This window comes from Ictidomys tridecemlineatus, chromosome 15, assembly GCF_052094955.1.
Source record: "Ictidomys tridecemlineatus isolate mIctTri1 chromosome 15, mIctTri1.hap1, whole genome shotgun sequence".
Classification (NCBI taxonomy): Eukaryota; Metazoa; Chordata; class Mammalia; order Rodentia; family Sciuridae; genus Ictidomys; species Ictidomys tridecemlineatus.
This window is the reverse complement of record NC_135491.1, coordinates 11,648,609-11,669,550: the sequence shown is the minus strand read 5'-3', so window position 1 is coordinate 11,669,550 and position 20,942 is coordinate 11,648,609. Positions and strand designations below refer to the sequence as shown.

The window sequence follows — 20,942 nt, the reverse complement described above, 5'->3', positions numbered from 1 at the left end:
AGACGAATCTCTTCGGGAAGAGGCTCTGCGTTCCCTAGCAACAAGCTTTCTCTCCGGCCCCGCCTCTCTGATCCGACCACTCTCCAGCTCTGCTTCCTGATGACGTTAACACCTTGCTTTCCGGGCGCCTAGCAACTGGGGCAGCCTCAGGGATTGGTGCCTAAAAGAAACTCGCCATTCTCATTGGACGACGTAGTCACCGCCCCAACTGAAGCTTAGAAGGCAGTTCACACGGATCCTGGATCCTTGTGAAACAGGATCTCCTCCACCTGTTCTGCGGCTGCACTCTTCCTCTCCTTTCCCTGAAAACACACACACACACACACACACACACACACACACACACACACACACGTACACAAACACGATAAAAATCTCAGATCCCTTTTTTGGGGGGACTCGGGTGGTGGCTCAGTGGTAGAGCGCTCGCCTAGCACGTGTGAGGCACTGGGTTCGATCTTCAGCACCACATAAAAACAAATAAATAAAATAAAGGGTAAACAACAACAAGACAATTCAGATCCCTCTCAGCCCAATTCCTGAGGCTAAGAGAAGGAGGAAAGGATAGAACACGAGCATGTTTCCAAACTATACACAGCCTAGAGTGCTTCTACAAATGCCTCAGTTTCCCAATATGTGACCTGCGGGCATTTGTCTTCTACCACGCCCACATCTGACCCCTGACAAGTGCCTCTCTGTTCATCCCCTCAAGACCCAGGGAGTCAGCCCTGGGTGGGGTTGGAACAGCAGACAGTCCAAATACAGAAGAGGGAGTATAAGCCAAGAATGCAAAGGAGAAGGGAAGGGAGACAAGGCGTTCGGCCCCCACAAGACTAGTCTGGACATGCTAGGTGCTCCCAGGTAGGACCCCACCCACGCTGGGCGCCTCCTTGAGAAGAGAGAGGACATGGAGCGAGGGAATCTCAGTCTTTGCAGGTGTTTTATAATTCACAGGTAATCAAGTAATTGGACCGATCTTGAGTTTAGAGGAGGGGTTGAAAGGTGAGAAAACAGGGCAGAGTGACCTGGGTCCTGATGGAAGAGGTGACAGGAAGACTCCTGAGGTTCCCGTGGAGAATTGATCTGGACACAAGGTGAAGTCCCTTTTGGATGTTGGTCCCGCCTCTTCAACCTGGAGGCTTCAGACGACTGCCCTGGGTTCTGACCTCAACTATTTCTCACCCCAGGGTGAAGGTGGGTCTGGATCCGCCCCTCCTCAGCTTCCTATAAGGGCAGAGGACCAGGGACTGCAGGTTCACACACCATGAGACCATCCACAAGACAGGGGACCTTTCTGCTGGCCTCCACTGTGCTCTGCACCCTCTTGAATCTCGGTAAGTGACAAGGGACCTGGACTCCTTCCTGGGACCCCAGCAAAGAGAACTGTGAGAGAGAATTCAAGGAGGAATGAGGAGGTACCCTGGGAATTCAGATTTATGGAGGAGGCAGAGGAGGCAGAGAATAAGAAGGAGAAAGCCTGGGGCCTCAGGAGAAGAAAAGCTCACTGTAGTTAGAGCCCCGGGAGAGGGGGCTTGGTGGGCTTTGAATCCTCTGTCCTATAGACAGGGTCCCCAAGTAAGACATCTGAATTCTAGAAAATCAGAGGAGAGCACGACTCCAAAGGGAAATTTTAAAAAATAAATAAGAGAGATTTCTTTTCTTTCTGGACTGAGTTCAGACACCTTGCCTCCTTCTTCAGGGAGATGCAGGAGTCCAGGACAGCTTCACTTTTCCTAGGGCCCAGGTGTTTAGGTAGAGTTGCCTCCTCTTTAGTCCATGCTCTCAGTCCTTTCTGGTCCTCACTCCCTCACCTTGCCCTTGGACGCAGACCCCAGCCTCAGGTACCCTACCTGAACTCTTACCATCTATAAGACCTGTGCAGTACCTGTGCAAGAGTCCCACACCCAAGAACCAGCTGGACCTGAAGTTTTACCAAAGTCCGTGAAAACCTTTGGCACGACCCCTCCCTGCCCCCGAGCTTGCACAAAGGACCCTGGCGTCCAAAGTCCCCAGCCTTGTAATTAAGGAAACAGGCTCCAAGTCAGAGTCGCTTCCCGCCCCTGGAAGCCGCTTTGCTGGCGGCACCACTGCTTCCTTGTCACTCTGGACAGTTCCCTGGACAGAAATCAAGGCCCCACCCATGAAAACACAGGGAGATGCTGGGCCTTCCTCCATCAGGACCCCAAGTCCTCCCCCGCCCCGCCCCTTTAAACGCCAAAGTCGAATTCGTGGACTGCGGTCCACGCCACTTCTGACTACAGACTCGCCCTCTACCCTGCAGGATGGCCCCTAAGCTGTGAGGTGTGTAAAGGCTCCGGGCACACGTGCAGCGGCAAAATGAAGACTTGCGAGGCTGGCAAGGACGCATGCGTGGTTCTCGTGAGCGAGTCCCGCACAAGTAGGAGGGCGCGGCGTCAAGCCCCCGGCGGGGAGGGCGTGCTTTCTGGGTAGAGGGTACCTCGGTCCGAGGAGAGATCATCACAGTTTTCAGGACAGGTGAAGCGTGGGAAGAAAATCAGAGGAGGGCAGGAAAGAGGGAAAGACCTTAGGAAGATAATTGAGTGATGCGATGGAAACTATTGTGGTAAGGGATTCTGAAGATGCGACTGTCCAAAGGAGAAGATGGTGGTGGTCGGGGAGCTAGGAGAGGTAAGGACGTGGGGGAAAAGGGAACGAATCTAACAGGCAAGGGGTAGAAATAGGGCAGGGGTAAAGAAGGAAGAGGCTGGGTTGGGGTCAGGGAATGTGATCAGGGAAGAGACCAAAGACCGGAGGAGAGATGATGTTGGGTTAGGGGGAGAGACAGAAAAGCGACCACCCCAGAGTGGAGAGAGGTGATTCTGAAGCTGGAAGCAAATCTTCATAAGAAGAAGTAGAAATGGAGGAGTGGAGAAGCCCATGAGTGAAATGGAAGGGAGAGAGAGGGCCATACTTAGAGCCCACCCCATCCCCAGATCTGAGAAAGGGGAGCAAGGGAAGCCAATCCCCTCCCCTCCCCGGGGCAAGCAGCCACATTCTTCAAAGCTGAAAGAGACCCTTAGTCACAGGAGTAGAGATGCTGGGGACCTAGCAAGGGAATGATGGCTGCTGCAGATGAAGGTCAACTTTGCGATCGGTAAGAAACTCTCTGGACAGGAGGGGATGTGAGTGGAAGTTGGGATACAAGATTGCTATATTGTCCTGTCCACCCAGCAAGCTCTGGCGGGTGAGGGAAGGACCCAAGAGTCTTGAAGACACCTCCCCAGGCATATAGGTGGGAAATGGACCTTTGGTCAGGGGAAGAAGCAGCTGGGGAAGAGCCAGCCCTCAGAAGGGTATGGAGGGGAAAACTTTGAATTTTTGGAGGGAGGCTGTGTAGACTGGAAGAAACCACCCCAGACAAGACCTGGGACTAGCCAGGAGGAACAGCAAGAGACTACCGATGGGAGGAGTTCTGGCGAGTAACCATGAAAGAATCTGAGATTTGAGTGTGGAGCAGGGGCAGCACCCTGGAGGTTGTTAGAAGGGGCTCCTGGGAGGGGAACAAAGTCTTAAAGTCTCACAAACTTGCAAGACTCCTACTGGCAGGGAAGGAGAGAAGCACGGAGGGGTGAAGGGGAATGGTGGAACAGGCCACACCAGGTAGGCACTTGGGACCATGCGGAGACCATCAAAGGCCCACTCCACTCTATGGCACCAAGGAGGGAAGGCTATCTAATAAACCACTCCAGACCACACACCAGGCAAATCAGGGACTGTCACTTTAGGGGACTGAAAGAGACCAACCTAGGGGGTCATGGCGTTGTGGAAGTGTAGGGTTAGATCTAAGCCACCTGCTCTCAACTCCTGTCCCCTCTGCAGAGGGCCGGCAGGCAGTGAGCACCTTTAAGGCCTGCATGAAGTTCAGCGACTGCTACTCAGGCTTCGTCTCCACCACCATGAGCCCCAATGACTACATGGTAACCAACGCACGCTGTTGCCAGAGTGACGGCTGCAACAGTGGCTCCGTGCCCCGTAAGTGCCAACTCAGCCCTGCCCCAGGGCCACTGTGTGTGCTTGGCCCATACTGTAACACCTGGCAAGGCACCTCACTGGTTCTGCGCGCCAGTTTCCTTACCTGTAGAATGCAGTTTCCATTAGCAGCCCTGGCATTCCCAGAGCTCTGGGGAGGTTCAGGCAAGAGTGTAAACATTCCTGTTCACTATACACGTCACCCTCATCTGCAGCTCCCCAGAACAATCGTACTGAGAATGGCTTGATGTGCCCCTCCTGCATCGTGCCCTTCCAGGAGACGTGCCCAGGAACCCAGGCAGCTCGCTGTGTTGGCCAGGAAACACATTGCATCTATTTTGCTGGCAACGTGCAGGCTGGTGAGGGGTCCCTGAATCTCTGAGGGTACAGGGATCCCAAAGCTGGAAGCCTAAACCTCTCTGTTCCAGGGGAGGAGGGGCTTCCAAGAACTAGGCCAGGAGGTGGAGGGGCGGGGATTCCTGGGCCATGAGAAGGGGCTGACTCCAGCCTGGAACCCTCCTCCCAGGTATCATCAACACCAAATTTGCCACTCGAGGCTGTGCTACAGAGAGTGCCTGCTACACAAAGGCTGGGGCCGAGGTGCCCTCAGCTTCCTACCTCTACTTCATCCGCCGGGCAGACTGCCTTCCAGCTCCCTATCCCCCTGGCCGGGCTGAGTGAAGACCTGAGGAATATATGGCTGGAGGTCTCCTTTTGTTCTGCTCTGCAGCTCCCCTATAAATTAAACCAGTTCACAGAACAAGCCTGAGTACTTGTGACATGATGCATTTTGGGGAGGTGGGATGCAGAGGGTACAGATCTCAATCCTCTTTTCTAACCTCCTCTTTTCCAGGGATAGAGGGAAGACCTTGCACTTTATTAAGGGACACTCTTTGCCAGGCCCTTGTGCTAAGTGATTTCTATGTTATACCTCATTTTATGATCACAAATCTGTGGAAATGATATTATACCCACTTTTCAGACAAATAAACTGAGGCAGATTGTGAGTGCCACTTGCCTTGGGTTTTAACAGGTAGGAAAGGTCGAATCTGATTTGAACCTGAGTCTGTAAGACTCCAGAGTTCTTGATTACTTAGTTTTTTTCCTGTTTTCTTGTCTACAAAATGTAGATTTTTTTCCTTTTTGGTAGTGCTGGGGATTGAACCTAGGGCCTTGTGCATGCGAAGAAAACACTGTACCAACTGAGCTATATTAGATATTAATAGCTATGACTTTATAATGCTTTTGTAAGAGGCAAATGAAAGGACACTTTAAAAGCACTTAGTATAGTGCCTTCTACCTTTTAAGAGAATGATGATTCTGTGAGCAATATGTCTAAATAAATAGTAATTATCATAATAGCTGCCACCTACTGAGTGGCCTTTAGTTGGCAGGTGCTAAACTCTGGCACCAGTTGGGACAGACTAGATTTTCTATGACGATAAACAAATCACTAATTTTGTGGTTTAAAATAACAAAGTTGCCAGGTGTGGTGCCACACACCTATAATCCCAGGAACTCAGGAGGCTGAGGCAGGAAGGAGCATGGAAAGTTCAAGGCCAGTCTCAGCAAATTAGAAAGACCCTGTGACAAAGTAAAAAATATAAAATAAAAAAGTTTGGGGATATAACTTAATGGTACAGCTCCCTGTGTTCAATCTCTTTGCACCCAAATAAAATAAATAAATAAAGCAAAGTTGTATGAATCACCTAATGCTGAAGTACTGAACTCAAACCTGAAACAATATTTTTTCAAAGTGTTATGGGTTGGCTGGGTAGCTCCACTTCTAGCTGTGTTGGCTGATTTGGCTCTAGTGTGTGGGTGACGGGGTGGTGGGGGGAGGGAATCTTCCCCTTCATGCACTTCCATAATCTTCCAGATCAGTTGCTTTCTCAACTGTTCTCATGGCAGATCACAGGAGTACAAAAGTCAAGTATATTGAAGACCCTTGCTGAAGTTAGAACCGCTTGAGCAAGGTAAGTCATATAGCCTAACTCAATAACAATGGGATAGGAAAGTATCCTCCCCCTCCAGGGGGAGGGAGGGAGTTAGGTTTGCTCAATGAGTGCCCATTCACAGAAAATTAGTTGTTCCTTCACTCTACATGTTTAGCAACATGCACCACATTCAGCTCATTAGTCATTGAGCAGTCACCAACTTGAACATGGCTAATTTCTTTTTTTAAAAATGAGTTTATTTACTTATTTATTTTTAGTTGTAGTTGGACACAACACCTGTATTTTACTTATTTATTTATGTGGTGATGAGGATCGAACCCAGCACCTCGTACATGCTCGACGAGCACTCTACCGCTGAGCCACAACCCCGGCCTGACCATGGCCACTTTCTATACCCAAAGCAAAGAGCCCAGGAAAACCTCACATGTGTGATTAAAAGCTGTGATTTAGCCAGGCGTGGTGGTGTATGCCTGTAATCCCAGGAGCTTGGGAGGCTGAGGCAGGAGGATTGCAATTTCAAAGCCAGCTTCAGTACTTTAGCAAGGCTCTAAGCAACTTAGCAAGATCCAGTCTCAAAAAATAAAAGGCGTTGAGGATGTGATTTAGTGGCAGAATGCCCGTCTTCACCTACTACTGCAAAAAACAAAAAACCCTCTGTGACTCAGAAATCACTTTAAGCTCCTGAGGCTGGCCTTGAACTTGTGACCCTCCTCCTGCCTTGGGGTCCCCAGTCCTAGTTATTACAGGTGTCACATCAACCACCACACCCAGCAACACTTTCTACTGGTTCGAGGGAACTAGTCACACAACCACAGGGAATCCAGGAAGTGCAATCCCACCCTAGGATTATAAAACTGACAGTTGAATGTTTCACAATAGCACATAGGACCACCATGGCCTCTTAGAGCTCATTTCTCATGTTACCTCCACAACTCTGTGATAGGCACTGTTATTCTCATCCTTGTTTTCAAAAGATGAATCTGAAGCTCACAGAAAGGATTCACACTGAAGGTTTTAATCACTGGGAGAAAGACCACATCACAGAGAGTAAACGAGTTTGACTGTTGGCTTTCATTGCATAACAAACCACTCCAAAATTCTGTAGTTTATAACAATCAACTTTTATTTAGCTCATTATTCTGTGTATCGGTGAATTGGTCAGGGACCAGCTGGGCGATTCTTCTGCTGGTCTCAGCTGCCAGTTGATTAGGCAGATGTGTTTCTGAGTGTTGGCTGGCTGAGTTGAGGTGCCAAGGACAACTGGGCTACATGTGTCTTCATTACCTAGCAAGTGAGCCTAGGCTTCTTAATTTGGCAATGGGGGCAGGAGTCCCAGGGACAGCAGAAGGAAGTCAAGATGCATGAGCACTTTTAAAATCTCTTCTTGCATCAAATTTGCTGTTGCCCCAGTGGATGAGACAAGAGAGGACAATCCAAGGCCACGCTACAGAGAGGCTGAACAAACTGGGGACATTAATGTGACATGCTGGTCTGGAGTAAATGTGCTTGACCATCACAAACCTTTAAGGTCCTAACAGTCACCTTCCAGGACAGCGAAACTCAGATCCTGCAGATAAAAGCTTCTAATCAGAGCCTAAGGAATTGTTCTCTGGACAGATTCCCCATCATCTTTCCCCTACCCTCGGCCCCAGGAGTCCAGGCTCCCAGCCTAGTCAGGAGGCTCAGCATTTCCCCCACTCAAACCCCCAAAGAACACACAATAGGATTTCTACACATTTTTATTCATTCCTCCAAAAAACACCATAGGTCACCATACCCTTGATTTGTCCTTCCTGGTTCCCCACTGCAATGGACACAAGCCCCACCATGACCCAGAAATGCAAAGCTCTGCTACGGTGATGAGGGTGTCTCATTCATTCTCCCATGTTTTGGGGGTCTTTTCTGCTTTGGCAATGGCAACACCAAGGTACATCACACATTCCCAGGTCTCCCAGCCCTGGGATGCCACATTAGACCCATCCCATGGCAGTCTGTGATCTGTCCACAGGGAATTTTAGCCTTTCCTCCTTGGATGCTCCCAGGGACAGATACCTCACTCACACAACCTTATGACTCTGCAATTCCTAAACTGAATCCATCAAGTCATGATTAAAGGCCACCAGGGCTGGGGATGTAGGTCAGTGGTAGAGCACTTACCCAGCAGAACCCAGGATCTGAGGTCCTAGGTTCAATCCCCCAGGGGCAGGGGGACCCAAAATCGTAGAAGCAAGCACCGAAAACAGAAGCAATGAAACCCAAAGGTGCCAACATACAACTATATAAATGTAACTGGCACTCAACACACACACACACACACACACACAAATTGTCTTGTTTTCTTTGATATCCTCTCTGGCACTAGGGCACAGGGAATAAAAGCAACAAAGCACAGAACAGAGTTGTCTACAAGACAATCTGAGCAAAGGCTTGGGGGTGACAGGTGCCTAAGCTAGAGACATTTTCATGCTTCTCAGGAATGAAGATGTGTGGGCAAAAGCAAGAGGACTGAGCTCCCAGGCCACCCTCTCAGGAGGGTCTGTAGCATGCTGCACACACACTTATACGTATATCCATACAGGAAACTCTCATAACCTGTATGAGATAGATGCCATTTGCTGAATGACTTCCCCAAGATCACGCCCAAAATCAGCAGGCCTGTCTCACCCTACAGCTATGCTAGTAAGTTTCCTGTAGTCACAAAAATGTTCTATATTGATACTGGTCAACATTGTAGCCACTAACCACAAGTGGCTACTGAGCCCTTGAAATGTGGTAATGAAGCTGAGAAATGGAATTTTTAATTTTATTTACTTAATTTTTTTTTTAGTTGTAGATGGACATAATATCTTTATTTTATTTGTTTTTATGTGGTGCTGAGGATTGAACTCAGTGCCTCACACATCCAGGCAAGTGATCTACCACCGAGCCACAATCCTAGCTCCTAATTTTATTTACTTTTAACACTCATCTCAGTTATCAAAGAAGTATTAAATATAATTTGATCTTGGGTATATGAATCTATGTCACCTATGAATTTTACTTTTTTCAATACTCGGGATTGAACCCCAGGGCATTCTACCAAGCTAAACTCCCAGCTCTTTACCTTCTTTGATGTAGGGTCTCATATAATAGCTGAGGCTGGCCTTCTTGCAATCCTCCTGCCTCAGCCTCCTGAGTAGCTGGGATTACAGGTATGTACCACTGTGCCCAGCCTGAATTTTATGAAATTTAAAGAGGTCAAACTTTTCTAATAAAAATTTATTATCTGAATTGAGATGCTCTAGGTTTAAAATACAAAAATGGATCCTGAACTAAATGAATGTAAACTATCTCATTACTACCTTTAACATATTATGTGTTGAAATGATAATATTTGGGGGACATTGGATTAATCAAAATATATTAAAATCAATCTTTCTAAGGCTGAGTGAGTTCTGTACACGAAGCCTAGAGCCATTTAGCACCAAGTCAATCATGGCCATTTGACTTTGGTGGGACAATTTGTACCAGTGGTAAGATTAAGCAGAAGATGGGGGTACTGTCCCCCAGCTATCTGTCCCTTAGATCAGTAACCCTTATTTTCAGCTGTCCAGGAAAATAGGATCTCGGATGCATTCATGGTTCTCATCCAGCCCTTTCATTTCACAGATGGGAAAATAAGGCACAGATCTAAGTGACAGAGTGAGTGGCGTAACCATGCTTGCTTCTCTCCATCTTGTTCCTCTCTCCTTTCTGGGAGGCCAAAACTGTAAATGTTACCCTACTTCTTATTTCATTTTTTTGGTGTGTGGTGCTGGGGACTGAACCCAGGGCCCTGTGCATGCAAGGCAAGCACTCTACCAACTGCTCTATCTCCGGCCCTCAATTTTACCCTAATTCTGCTACTGATCTGTGAATCTAAAAATATTACTTACTAAACACCTACTGTGTGCCAGATACTGTTCTAGGTATTGAGTATATACCAGAGAACAAGAAAAGCAAAGAGGTAATAGCCAATAAGCAGGTAAATAATAAATAAATAAATAAATAAGGTCATTTTTATAGTGATATTTGCTACAAGGTAAATCAACTGGCCAGAACCAGTAGTGAGGATGTGCAAAATACATCAGTTAGGGTGGTCAGGAAGGCCTTTCTGAGGGGACATCTGAGTAGAGACCTGATGGACAAGGAGCCAATCATGGGAAGATATGGAAACAGTGTATTACAGGGGGAAATAACAAGTGCAAAGGTCCTGAGGCAGGACTCAAGATTCTACTCTATCTGAAGAACCTATCAGGCTCATTGGGAATGGGATAGGGCAAAGAATGAGAAGAGGCAGGAGCCAGACCACACGAAGCCGTCCTAGGGCTATTGGGCCTCTTGCCTGCCCTCTGGACTTGCTCTTCCCATCTGTTAGATCCTCCCTTTGTTTTTTGACACTTTATAATTTCAGGTTTCCTGCCTACACATAGTTAGCTTAAAACACGCAGGCACGCAGGCACTGCAGTTTCTGCCTTTGCCTCACCCCTGACATATTCTCACCATCTGGACTACCTACCTGCACAGCCGTTCTGTGGCAATGCTACTGGCTGCAGCACCCTCTGTGTACACCAGAAGGCAGAGTCTCTTAGGAATATCCGAGAAGGCCACACAAAAATGTTTGGACTAGTGCAGCAGTACAGCTGCTTCTCTAAAAACCAGGTGCACAAAACGCCAAAGCAAAAAAGGGTTAAGGCTATTATGACAGAAGAAAGCAAGACCGAAACCAAATGAACAAAAAAGGTAATAGAACCGTAAAGGAAAGACAGAGGTACACCTACCCTGGAGACACCCTGAATCACCAAGCACCTAGACAATGGGTAGGCGTACCCCTTCCCAAATTCCTGGGAGCAGCTGCCAGGATCCAAGTATATTAGGGAGAGGTGAGAGGTATGTCTGAAGTAGAGGTTCCTGCTCTGCCACACCTAGAACTCAGGCTACCCCAGAGCCCACCATGCACATACCTCTTGCCCACTTGCTACTTTTCTGGGATCATTCTTCCTACACTAGACCCTTGGAGAACAAAATACAAGACACCCATTCACTTCCAAAAGACCATGGAGTCTTGGACTGTCTCCTGTAGGCTCCCTGTTCCCTTTTCCATATTTAGCCCTTCAATCATCCAAGAATTAGCAACTAAGGCCCACAGCCCCTGCAAATCAGGAACCTGAGACCTCAGACACACAAATCCCACCCCACAGAAGATTCAAAGCCACTGTCCCTCGGCATCCTGGGAGGCTGTGTATAGGCCTTTTCCTTCAAGGAAGCAGATCTTGTTTCCCTTTGAAGGCCAGATTCAAGGGTTCTGGCTTCTGGAAAACCCAGACCTACTTTCCCAATATGGAGCCCAAGATCTCCCCTGTTAGGAATCAAGGCATTCTAGCCTTACTTCCCTGGTGAGGCCCCAAAACTCCAGTTGGAGACCAAGATGCACCCTGCTTCTAGGACTCCAGGTCCCCAACTCCCTTCAGGACAAGGGTCTGGATGGCCTACTCCCTGGTCTACAGAGAAATCAGGAGTCCTGCCCCCTAGACTCTATTCCCCTACACAAATCCAGATGAGTAGAAATCAGAACCTGCATCCCCAAACCCCCAGAATTCCGAGTACTAGACACCCCCCCCCAATCTATCAGAGCTTGGGTTTCGCAGCCCCAGAAGCCCTGGCTCCCATCCCATCCCTCACTGGGTGGGCTCAGGGGGCGCCAGCACGGCCTCCGCATCTGCCTGCATCTCTTCTAGTGCCTGCAGCAGGACACCATGGGCTGCGCGGTAGCCCAGACCACCAGTCGCAGCTGCGCCACCCGCAGGCCACAGGAAGGACAGTGCACCCAGCGCTGCGCCACCAGCAGTGCCCTCACCGGCCCAGGCACCCAGTCTTGCTTCCACCTCTGCACGTGTCACTGGGCCTGGGAAGTGAGTACGGGCGGCCAGCTCCCCAGGAGCCAGGCCCAGGGCACGCTCACGTCGTGCCAGGGCCCCAGGTTCAAGCCCCAGAGCCCGCCGCCACTCAGCCAGCTGTCCTCGGAGAAGTGCCACGTCGCACGCCCAGCCTAGCCCTGGTACAGGGGCTGCTGCCGCCGCCAAACTAGCCAACAGAGCCGGCCTCCACGCCCCAGCACGCAGCGCTGCAGCCTTTCTGCGGGCAGCGCCTGGAGAGGTGGGGGGCAGCGCCAGCAGCAGTGCCCCAGCCTGGGCTGGCGGAAGCCCACGCTGCAGCCATTCGCACAGCGCGGGGAGTCCACCAGGCCGCAGGGGAAACACTGGTGGGGGAGCCTCCTCCAGCACTTCCCACGTCTCGTCCTCCGGACTCAAAGCACCAGTGCCCCCTGAGTCCCCACTGCCTGGTTTCTTGAAGCCGGCACCTTCGCTGCCAGCCTTCTCTGAATCTTCCCCACCTGCTTTCTGAGATCCAGTGCCAGGTTTTTCCTTTGGGTCGCTGGGTGCATTCTCCAATCCCCCTTCGCCTTTCTTCTGTAAGTCTGCATCCCTGGGCTTTAATTTTTCCTCTTCCAGAGACTCTGGATCCTCGCCCTCACCATCTGTTCGCACGCAGACGAGGGGCCCATCTGGTACCACCAAGGAGCGGACCTGGGCCCAGTCCTTCTCAGTAGGGGCCCCGAGAGTGACGAGGATGAGGCCATCATAGTGGGTGGGGTGAGGGGCAGCAGCAGGGGAAGTGCCCATGGGACCCAGAGGCACAGTCCAGAGCACTACATTTGGGCGCTCTGGTGCTGGGAAGGGGGTGGGCACTGTGGGTACAGAAGCAGGCACTGCACCAGGGTCGTTGGGATCCAACCCAAGTAGCATGTTCAGCACAAGGCCTATGTCAGTTGTGCCAGTCACTGCCAGGTCCAGTCTTGCGCTGCCCAGGCGCTCCAGGCCTGAGCGCACCCAAGACAAAGCTGCCTCAAGGCCACCAGTCTCAAAGGCCTCCCGCACAGCCTCCAGCTCAGCTGCGCCCAGCACCTCAAAACCATCCTGGGCTGGTGGCAGGAGCCTGTGGGAGCAGGGAGGGATGCAGTCAAAGGTAGCTAAACATGAGAAAATCTGGGGAATAAAGCCTGGGCTACTGTGACAAGGGTGGAACTTTCTGAACAATCCTGGGGTGAGGCAGGATCTGGTTCCCGATAATCATAAATGAGGGCTCCCCCAGGACCAAGATTTCTCTGGGACACACCCAGGGGTTAGTAGTGGGGGCAGGTTTCCTGGAATCTGTTGGGTGTAACCAACTCATATGGAATTAGCTTAGAGGAAGGACAGAATGGCAACTATATCGTAGCCTAAAGAAATTGAGCACTATTGACAAAGAGGGGGTCCCCAAGTGTGTTCTTTCCAGAAGCCAGGAGTTGGAGGGTCAGTGAGGGGAGAAACATCTCTGATACTAGCTCCTACCAAGGACATGTGACTAAGGTGACACAAGGCAAGTGAGGCTAAGGAAAAAAGATGCCACTTTTTAAGTTCCAATTTGACATCCATAAAATGAGGTGGCTGACAGTAGGGGGTGAGGAGTTTAGGAGGTAGCCAGCAAGTGGAAATAGACACGAGAGGGAACTGGAGAAAGGAAGTGAGGGAGGACTTCAAGATATAATAAAGGTCATTGCAGGTATGCCTTTTGGGCAACTGGGGTTGCTTGGGAGCCAAATTGATGGTAGGAGAGGAGAAAAGGACTTGAGAGTTTGAGTCTGGGTAAAATCTTCACTAGGATCACAAACTTTTGTGGTGAAATGGAGTCTTACTTCAAAATTTTTTCGCCTGTGGGCAGTATTTGCAGGCTAGCTCCAGGTCCCTCCTAGAATTCTTACAGAGCTTGTGACCTCAGAAGGCTCTCAGGAGGCGGGGCTTGACAAGGGTCAAGCAGAGCACAAGCTTGGGGTGGAGCCTCTCGGACCTCAAAACCTATGAGAACGAGGCGGGATCTGGACAAAGGAGAGGAGCCTTGGCAGTAGTCTCCCCTCAAATTCCTCAGAGATGGGGTCTAGACGAAGGGGATCATGCCTCCCCACCCAGCCTGAAAGCCTGTCACTCACCTCTGCAGCGCCTCCGCCTGGCTCCGCAGTGCCACCCGCAGGCGTTCTAGCTCCTCCCAGCAATCGCTGCTGCAGCACTCTGCCGGCAGCACAAAGAGAGTGGCCGCTCCTAACCCGGCGCTGTTCAGCAAGGCTGCTGTCTGAGCCCGGGCATCATTCTGCGAATCCCCATGGCGGAGGTTCCGCACAGCAAGCAGCGGGGTCCCTCGGGCTAGGGCGGCCCGCGCTGCCTCTGCCAATGCTGGGTCCAAGAGCTCCCCGTTCCCCTCGTGCCCGGGTAGCACCAATACCAGCACATTGGCCTCCGCCGCCCAGGGCCCCGGCACCGCGGGTGGGCAGCTCAGTTCACCCAGGAAAAGACCTGGGCCCGCAGCTCTCAAACTAGGGATCCCAGAGTCCGGCCGTCCTTCGGGGATCTCTACCGTCTCCACATTCTTGTCGCAAAGCGCTGCAATTAGCGAGGACTTTCCCGAGCCCGGAGGCCCGAGGAATAAGGCAGTCACGTCACCCCGCGGCGGAAGCATTGCTGGAAAACAAGGGCGGGGAAGACACGAGTCAGGCAACACCTGGCCTTTTTCTTTCCTAGCCCAGTTTTCAGTCCTCCACCCTGTCTCCTATTTCCATACCTGGGTGTCACGCTCCAGGACCTAGAAACCCAGTATATTGGGCTTATTCCCTGGGGGCCCCGGTGCCTATTCACCTTTTTCTGAGTGCTAGCGTTTCCCTTTCTACTTCAACACCTCAGAAGTCCAACCTTCAATCTCCTGTCCCTCGGGGACACGGGGATGACTCTTCCTCCTCCCAAATCACCAACGGAGCAGAAAGCCAACACACCAGGAGCACAGCTGGTGGCGGCTGGTCAGTCGCAGAGGAGACTGACCAGCCCGGAGGACGGAAGCCGAGGAGGCCAGAACGCCCAGATTTAAAGACATTAGGACGCGATCGGACAGTTCTAACCTGACGCCACTCCCTCTACCAGGCGGGATATCTTGGAACTTGACGGTGGAGACAGCGTGTTCTTGGCTGCAGAACAGCTGAATCGTGCGCGCTCCCCAGCTTCTGCGGTCTCTGGGCCTAGAACAATGAAGGGGGCGAGGCGCTTGCGCGCCGCGAGCGCCCACCTAACTGGGCGCAGGAAACTTCGATATGTACGGTACACACGGTTCACAACGTCATCACAGTGCGTCCAGGTCAAGGAAGGACCCCCGGCCATTATTCTGAGGACCGGGCCTGTGTGACTGTACTACTGCCGGACAGCAATCCCTGACCTCGGCGTCGAGAGGCTCTTCCGGAGAAAGGACGCGGAGACCCCGGAACCTCGAGTCTGGGTGGGCCCTACTCTACTCCCCTCGGGCGGCGGCGCTGTGGCGCGCGGCTGACAGGCGCAGCGAAAGGCAGCCCTCTGCCACAGGGAGAAAAGCAGAGGCCGGGACGACTGGTCCGGAGCCGGAGCTGAAGCTGTGCTGCGGCAGCGGGACACTGCGACTGGCAGCGTGCTTGAGAGGCAGGGGCTCTGAGAGGAACAAGCCACAGGATGTCAGAGAAAGATGGCTCCCGGGAAGAGGCGGGTTAAAGGGTGGGTACAACGACCCTCCCCCAGATATGTGAGACTGGAATGAGATTGGTGTCCAGACCAAGGGTCCCACCCTGTCAGGGAGTTAGCTGGGTGGAGGGAGTCATAGGTCACACAGGTGAGAAGGCCCCAGGGGAAATCACAAACCCAGGGATCTAATCTGGGTGGGCTGAGGCTTGTCTAGAGAAAGCGCAGTCAGCGAGTTCCAGGAGGTGGGCACTAAAGGATTAGCAGGCTCCTTAGGGCTGGTGACAAATGAGGAGCCTCACACACGCGTATTCCTGTCTTGACCAGAGGAGTCTCAGTCACCATGGAGGACTCACACCCCGAAGACACCATGGAGCAACAGGATTCACCCAAGGAGAGGAGGCCCAGCAGCCCAGGAGGCAACATCTGTGAGTACTGCTGGCCAGATGAGGGTGACCCACAAGCCTGTGCATTCCGTGCCTATGGTGCTACGGGGCCCTGCCTGTTGGGAAGGGGATGGAACGACCTAGAGCTGGCCTACCAGGAACTGCCTCTCCTCATGCTTATGCTCAGGTGTACTCACCTTGCTCTTCCACCTAGCAGAAAAGGGATGCAGTTCAGAGGGATAGGGTGGCTTCCAAGAGAGGTTTGGGTTATAAGTGAGGCTAGGAATCTCTCCACTGTGAGGGAAGCACCAAGGTTCTGGCCCCAACTCTGACCTAAATTTTGAATGTGGTGGCCCCTCTGTCAAAAGAGGCTGCCACACTGGGCTCAGTGGAACAGGCCTGTAATCCCAGGATCTCTGGCTGAGGCATGAGGATCAAGTACAAGGCCAGCCTCAGGCAACTTAGACTCTGTCTCAAAATAAAAAATGAAAAGGTTGAGGATGTATAGCTGGTAGAAATCCCTGCATTCAGTCCCTAATACAGGAGATGGGAATGGGAGACCTGCCACTACCCACCTCCAAGGGCTGTTATGGAATTAACTGCAGAAAAGGGGGGAAAGCCTGATTTTAATAAAGGTACAATGTTTGACTTACAGTAGCAGCAGCTCCTGTTGAATGCTTAATATGTGCTAGGTGCAGTCATTCTCATACTGAGTTTAACACTCATTCAGTACTCTTAATCATGGACCCCGTGTCACTTTAAGGTGAGGGAACTGAGTCAGAAATATGTAACAAGAGCCATAGTGTGAGTGCGGTCTAGCTAGATCACCAGCAACACATCTGTCTTGTTGATCAAATTGGGTTTATTGTTCACGTATCATGGGGAAACTTAGAGTGTCTCAGGATGTGTGTTTAAAACAGATTTATAGGGAGCTGGGTGCAGTGTCACATGCCTGTAATCCCAGTGACTTGGGAGGCTGAGGCAGGAGGATATGTTTGAAGCCAGTCTCAGCAACTCAGTGAGGCCCTAAGCAATTTAATGAAATCCTGTCTCAAACAAAACAAAAGCCCCAAACAAACAAGTAAAAAACCTGGGGATCTGGCTTAGTGGTTTTAAGTGCCTCTGGGTTTAATCCCCAGTACAAAAAAATAATGTAGCTTACATGTGATGATTTGGGAATGGGTCAAAGAATGGGGCTTTTGCTAGGGATTAGATACTTCCAGGAAGTAGGACAGCTCTCATTGGCTCTCTTAACCTTACCTAGGAGGAGAAAAAATATGAGGTCAAGTTGTGATTGATGAAGCAGCTGTGATCACTCACATTAGCAAGAATAGAGGGGTGGCTGGTCATGGCTTAGACAATGTTCACGTTTTGTTTGTATCCAGATATTATTATGGTGTGGTCTTGTCTTGACTCATCCCAGTCATGGCAACACCTTGTCACTGTTATTCTGTGGAATTGTGTTCAGAGGAACACCAAGGCCTTGCCATGTCAGGTCAGCTCCCAGATATCAGGCGCTTTTCTCTGTCTTGGGAGTAATAACTGCAAACATTGTTTAAAGCGGCACTATATAAATTAACTAGTTCCTTCCAAAAATCCCAAAAAGAGATGCTGTTATTACCTCATTTTCCAGGTGAGCAAACTGTTGTACTTGCCTAGGAAGTGGTGGAGCTGGGGTCCAATCCCAGGCACTACGATAGCCACCACAAGTTGTGTCAGATAGGCAGATTCCCTGGCCCCACCTTTTCGTTTTCTAGCTTTGTGATTGTGGGTAACTTGCTGACCTATTGAGCCTTGTGTCTGCTCACCCATAAAATGGGTTTTTAACAGTTCTATACTTGCTTGTATAAGACCAGTAGAACACCAAGGCCTTGCCATGTCAGGTCAGCTTCTAGATATCAGGCGCTTTTCTCTGTCTTAGGAATAATAACTGCAAACATTTAACTCATTCCTAGCACATATAGCATTCAGTGGTAGTTGCTGGCATAATTCTGGGGCTTGGGAGAGGTTCTGGATACTCCTGCTGGCCTTCCCCGACCTCTCCCCACATCCCTTAGGCCACCTAGGGGCCCCGCAGTGCACCCGCTGCCTCATCACCTTCGCCGATTCCAAGTTCCAGGAGCGTCACATGAAGCGGGAGCACCCAGCGGACTTCGTGGCCCAGAAACTGCAGGGGGCTCTCTTCATCTGCTTCACCTGCGCCCGCTCCTTCCCCTCCTCCAAGGCCCTGATCATCCACCAGCGCAGCCATGGTCCAGCAGCCAGGCCCTCCTCGCCAGGTGCACCCACCCCTGCCCAGCCCACCTTCCCTTGTCCTGACTGTGGCAAGAACTTTGGGCAGGCTGCTTCTCTGAGGCGGCACCGCCTGGTGCATGAGGCCCACACCCACCCTGGTCCCTTTGCTTGTACGGAGTGTGGTCAGGACTTTGCCCAGGAAGCAGGGCTCCATCAACACTATATTCGACATGCTCGGGGGGAGCTCTGAGTACAGCTTAAGCCCCTCAATAGTGCTTAAGATGCGCACTTAAAATGCGGGCTCTGGTTGGTGGGACCCACCCATGATAAGGGCACAGGTCTTCTGGGGGCTTTGGAGGGATTTGCTTCCCACCCTGGGAAGGCAAAAAGGCTCTGGACAAATAGGACCCAGAAGGCTGTCATTTAGACTTTCAGTCTTTGGAGGACATAGGTCCTTTAGGGAAACAGTGAAATCAGCAAACAGATCTTTTTAAGAAAATGAGCAAGGAAAAAAAAAAAAGAAGAAAAAAATGCACAATAGAGAAGGAAAAATTATTCTCCCTCATTCCCAGTTAAATAACTAGCTGCAGATTGTGTAATCACCTTTAATGTTTCCCAGATGGGTGCCATGGGCTGCAGGAGCAAATTGCCCTGGATCTGTGCCTGAGTAGGGGGCAGGGAAGGGCGGTGCTGCTGTCCTGTAATGAGACTGGGTGTGTTCCAGACCTGGAGCAACCTGGGTATTTGGGGATGGGGCAGCAAGGTGGGAGCCAGACCCCAAGTCAAAAGGCGTTGCAGTTTAGGTCCTGTCTCCTCCCTGTCTGCCAGTCCGCTCCACTCAGACAGCAGCCATGGCATTGGATGACAGAGCATTATGCCCTATTTAAATAATTTTGTGTACCATTCTAGGAATGGGTTTATGTGTGTGTGTGTGTGTGTGTGTGTGTGTGTGTGTGTGTGTGTAGGGAAGATGGCATGAATAAGCTAACAGGAATAGTATCTAAAAACTAAACATCCATATTAAAATGTCTAAACAGGGAGCTCTGGCTTTTGAGTGGGAATTGCTAGAGAACATAAGGATGTGGGGAGGAGGGAGCTCAGGGCAGAGTTGGCCTAGTCCTGTAGGGAAACTAGTTTGGAGTCAAACAGAGATACCTTCTGCTTCATGTTTCATTTGGCCAACACTGGGAGATTTCCCATTAAGATCCTATTTTCAGTTCTCTTGAAAAGACCAGGACTTACACTGTCAGCAGGGCAAAAGCTACAAGCTGCAGCTAAGCGGTGAGTGTCGCCCTCAGCCGGAGATAAGTCCTTCCAGGCCCATTTTAGTCCCTGACAATGCCTGCCCTGCCTCTGGAGATAATAGCTGATGCTCTGCATTCATTGCTCAGGCTGTATTTGAATTGAGGGATGTTTTTTAAATCCACAGGTGAGATGGTTATGGGAGAAATTGATAGCTATCTCTATTTTTAGTTAGGCTTATGGGAGCACAAGACCACACATCCCAGACTCCCTTGCAGCTAAATGTGGTCATGTGGCTGAGTTCTGGCTAAATTCCTAGGTAAAATAGGCCTGAAAAAGGTACATGTCCTTCTCTAATTGGAATGTGGACACGGTGCCCAGCCACCTTGGACTGTGAGTACAAGAGCAGTATGTGGGACAGCAGAGCAACAACACAGCAGGAGCCTGGGTCTCTGGCCAACCTCACAGGATGTCACCATACCAGCCACCATTCTGATAACATGCAAGAGAAGCAACTGTATCTTGTTTAAGCCACCGTCATTTTGGGTCTCTTGTTTTAGGCAGAATTTCAAGCCCAAGGCAGGAGTCTGCAAACTATGGCAAAATCAAGCCAGCTGCTGCTGAGTTTTACAAATAAAGTTTTATTGGAACATACTTGGCTTTTTTCTTTTCTTTCTTTCTTTTTTTTTTTTTTTGTTCTATGGCTTTTTTTCACATTGAATGGCAGATTTGAGTAGTTGCAGCAGAGCCTCATGGTCCACAAATCTATTTGTCCCTTTAGCATAAAAGTTTGTGAACCCCTTGTTTAACTGAAGACTCCTGTTGGATTCCCTCTCTTCAAACCTACTCTGAGTCTGGAATCACAGATTCCCACCCTGGGAAATACTAGTCCTACCTGGTGTGTGTGTGTGCACGCCCATGTGCATAGGATTTGGGACAGGTCTATCCTGGAACGCTTTGCTAAGGTGACTTATGGGGAAACAGGTTTACAGTTGGTTGACTATCACACTTCTTTTCTCCCAAGATATCAACTTCATCAAAGCCAAATATTCCATTTGGCAACGGTGAAAGCCTAGGTGTTTCCAGTTCAGATATTTTCACATTACTCCCATAGTGGCTCCCCTAATCCCAAATAAGGGCCACATGTTCTCCCACTATAAATAGTGGCCTCAATTACCCTTTGGGTTTCCTGTTCTCTCCACATTTCTCAGATGCCGTAGATTCCTAAGACTCTACATAGCATCACTGTTGGCTTCCAAATGTTCATCTACGGCCCAAACCCCAGGCATGTGGACAATGAATCTCAAAATGGGTCAACATGACTCTTAGAGTCTCTGGCCTCTTGCACAACTGCCTGCATGACTCTAGTTCTTGAGTCTCCTAACTGCTCCCCTTGCTACCACTCCCCCCTCTAGCCTCTACTATAGACTACCCTGTGTGTAAAGTCAGCTTACATCACTCTGCTCTTTCAACCCTACAGTGGCACTCCATAAGTAATATTTGAAGACAAACCCACCAAACCTGATTATGACTGAGTTCCAGTCCAG

General features: G+C 50.3%; 3 protein-coding genes across 8 annotated transcripts; 2 read left to right on the top strand and 1 right to left on the bottom strand.

The window, feature by feature from the left end:
• The first annotated feature begins 21 nt into the window (after positions 1 to 21).
• Positions 22 to 5,635, top strand: Pinlyp (phospholipase A2 inhibitor and LY6/PLAUR domain containing). Of its 3 annotated transcripts, XM_040280151.2 has the most exons (7): positions 22 to 861; positions 955 to 1,094; positions 1,188 to 1,334; positions 2,282 to 2,398; positions 3,841 to 3,993; positions 4,206 to 4,349; positions 4,517 to 5,635. In XM_040280151.2, exons 3-7 carry the CDS (start codon positions 1,265 to 1,267, stop codon positions 4,669 to 4,671), a joined length of 639 nt encoding a protein of 212 aa, XP_040136085.1. In that variant the 5' UTR covers positions 22 to 861; positions 955 to 1,094; positions 1,188 to 1,264; the 3' UTR covers positions 4,672 to 5,635. The 3 variants fall into 3 exon arrangements, with proteins under 3 accessions (XP_040136085.1, XP_077888080.1, XP_021590899.1); XM_078031954.1 differs by having other exon boundaries at positions 22 to 1,094; XM_021735224.3 differs by lacking the exons at positions 22 to 861; positions 955 to 1,094; positions 1,188 to 1,334; positions 2,282 to 2,398 and adding an exon at positions 2,405 to 2,649.
• A 1,410-nt stretch (positions 5,636 to 7,045) lies between these two features.
• On the bottom strand, positions 7,046 to 15,205 carry Irgq (immunity related GTPase Q). Of its 4 annotated transcripts, none has more exons than XM_005338183.5 (3): positions 14,950 to 15,205; positions 13,993 to 14,518; positions 7,046 to 12,962 (listed from the first exon to the last, which is right to left on the bottom strand). In XM_005338183.5, the coding sequence occupies exons 1-3, from the start codon at positions 15,203 to 15,205 to the stop codon at positions 11,645 to 11,647; spliced, it is 2,100 nt and encodes a 699-aa protein (XP_005338240.2). In that variant the 3' UTR covers positions 7,046 to 11,644. The 4 variants fall into 4 exon arrangements, with proteins under 4 accessions (XP_005338240.2, XP_013219649.1, XP_021590843.1 ...); XM_013364195.4 differs by lacking the exon at positions 14,950 to 15,205 and adding an exon at positions 14,747 to 14,882; XM_021735168.3 differs by lacking the exon at positions 14,950 to 15,205 and adding an exon at positions 14,693 to 14,861.
• A 222-nt stretch (positions 15,206 to 15,427) lies between these two features.
• Positions 15,428 to 20,049, top strand: Znf576 (zinc finger protein 576). Its single transcript, XM_005338184.5, has 3 exons — positions 15,428 to 15,568; positions 15,860 to 15,960; positions 17,976 to 20,049. Exons 1-3 carry the CDS (start codon positions 15,540 to 15,542, stop codon positions 18,401 to 18,403), a joined length of 558 nt encoding a protein of 185 aa, XP_005338241.1. The 5' UTR covers positions 15,428 to 15,539; the 3' UTR covers positions 18,404 to 20,049.
• The last annotated feature ends 893 nt before the right edge of the window (positions 20,050 to 20,942 follow it).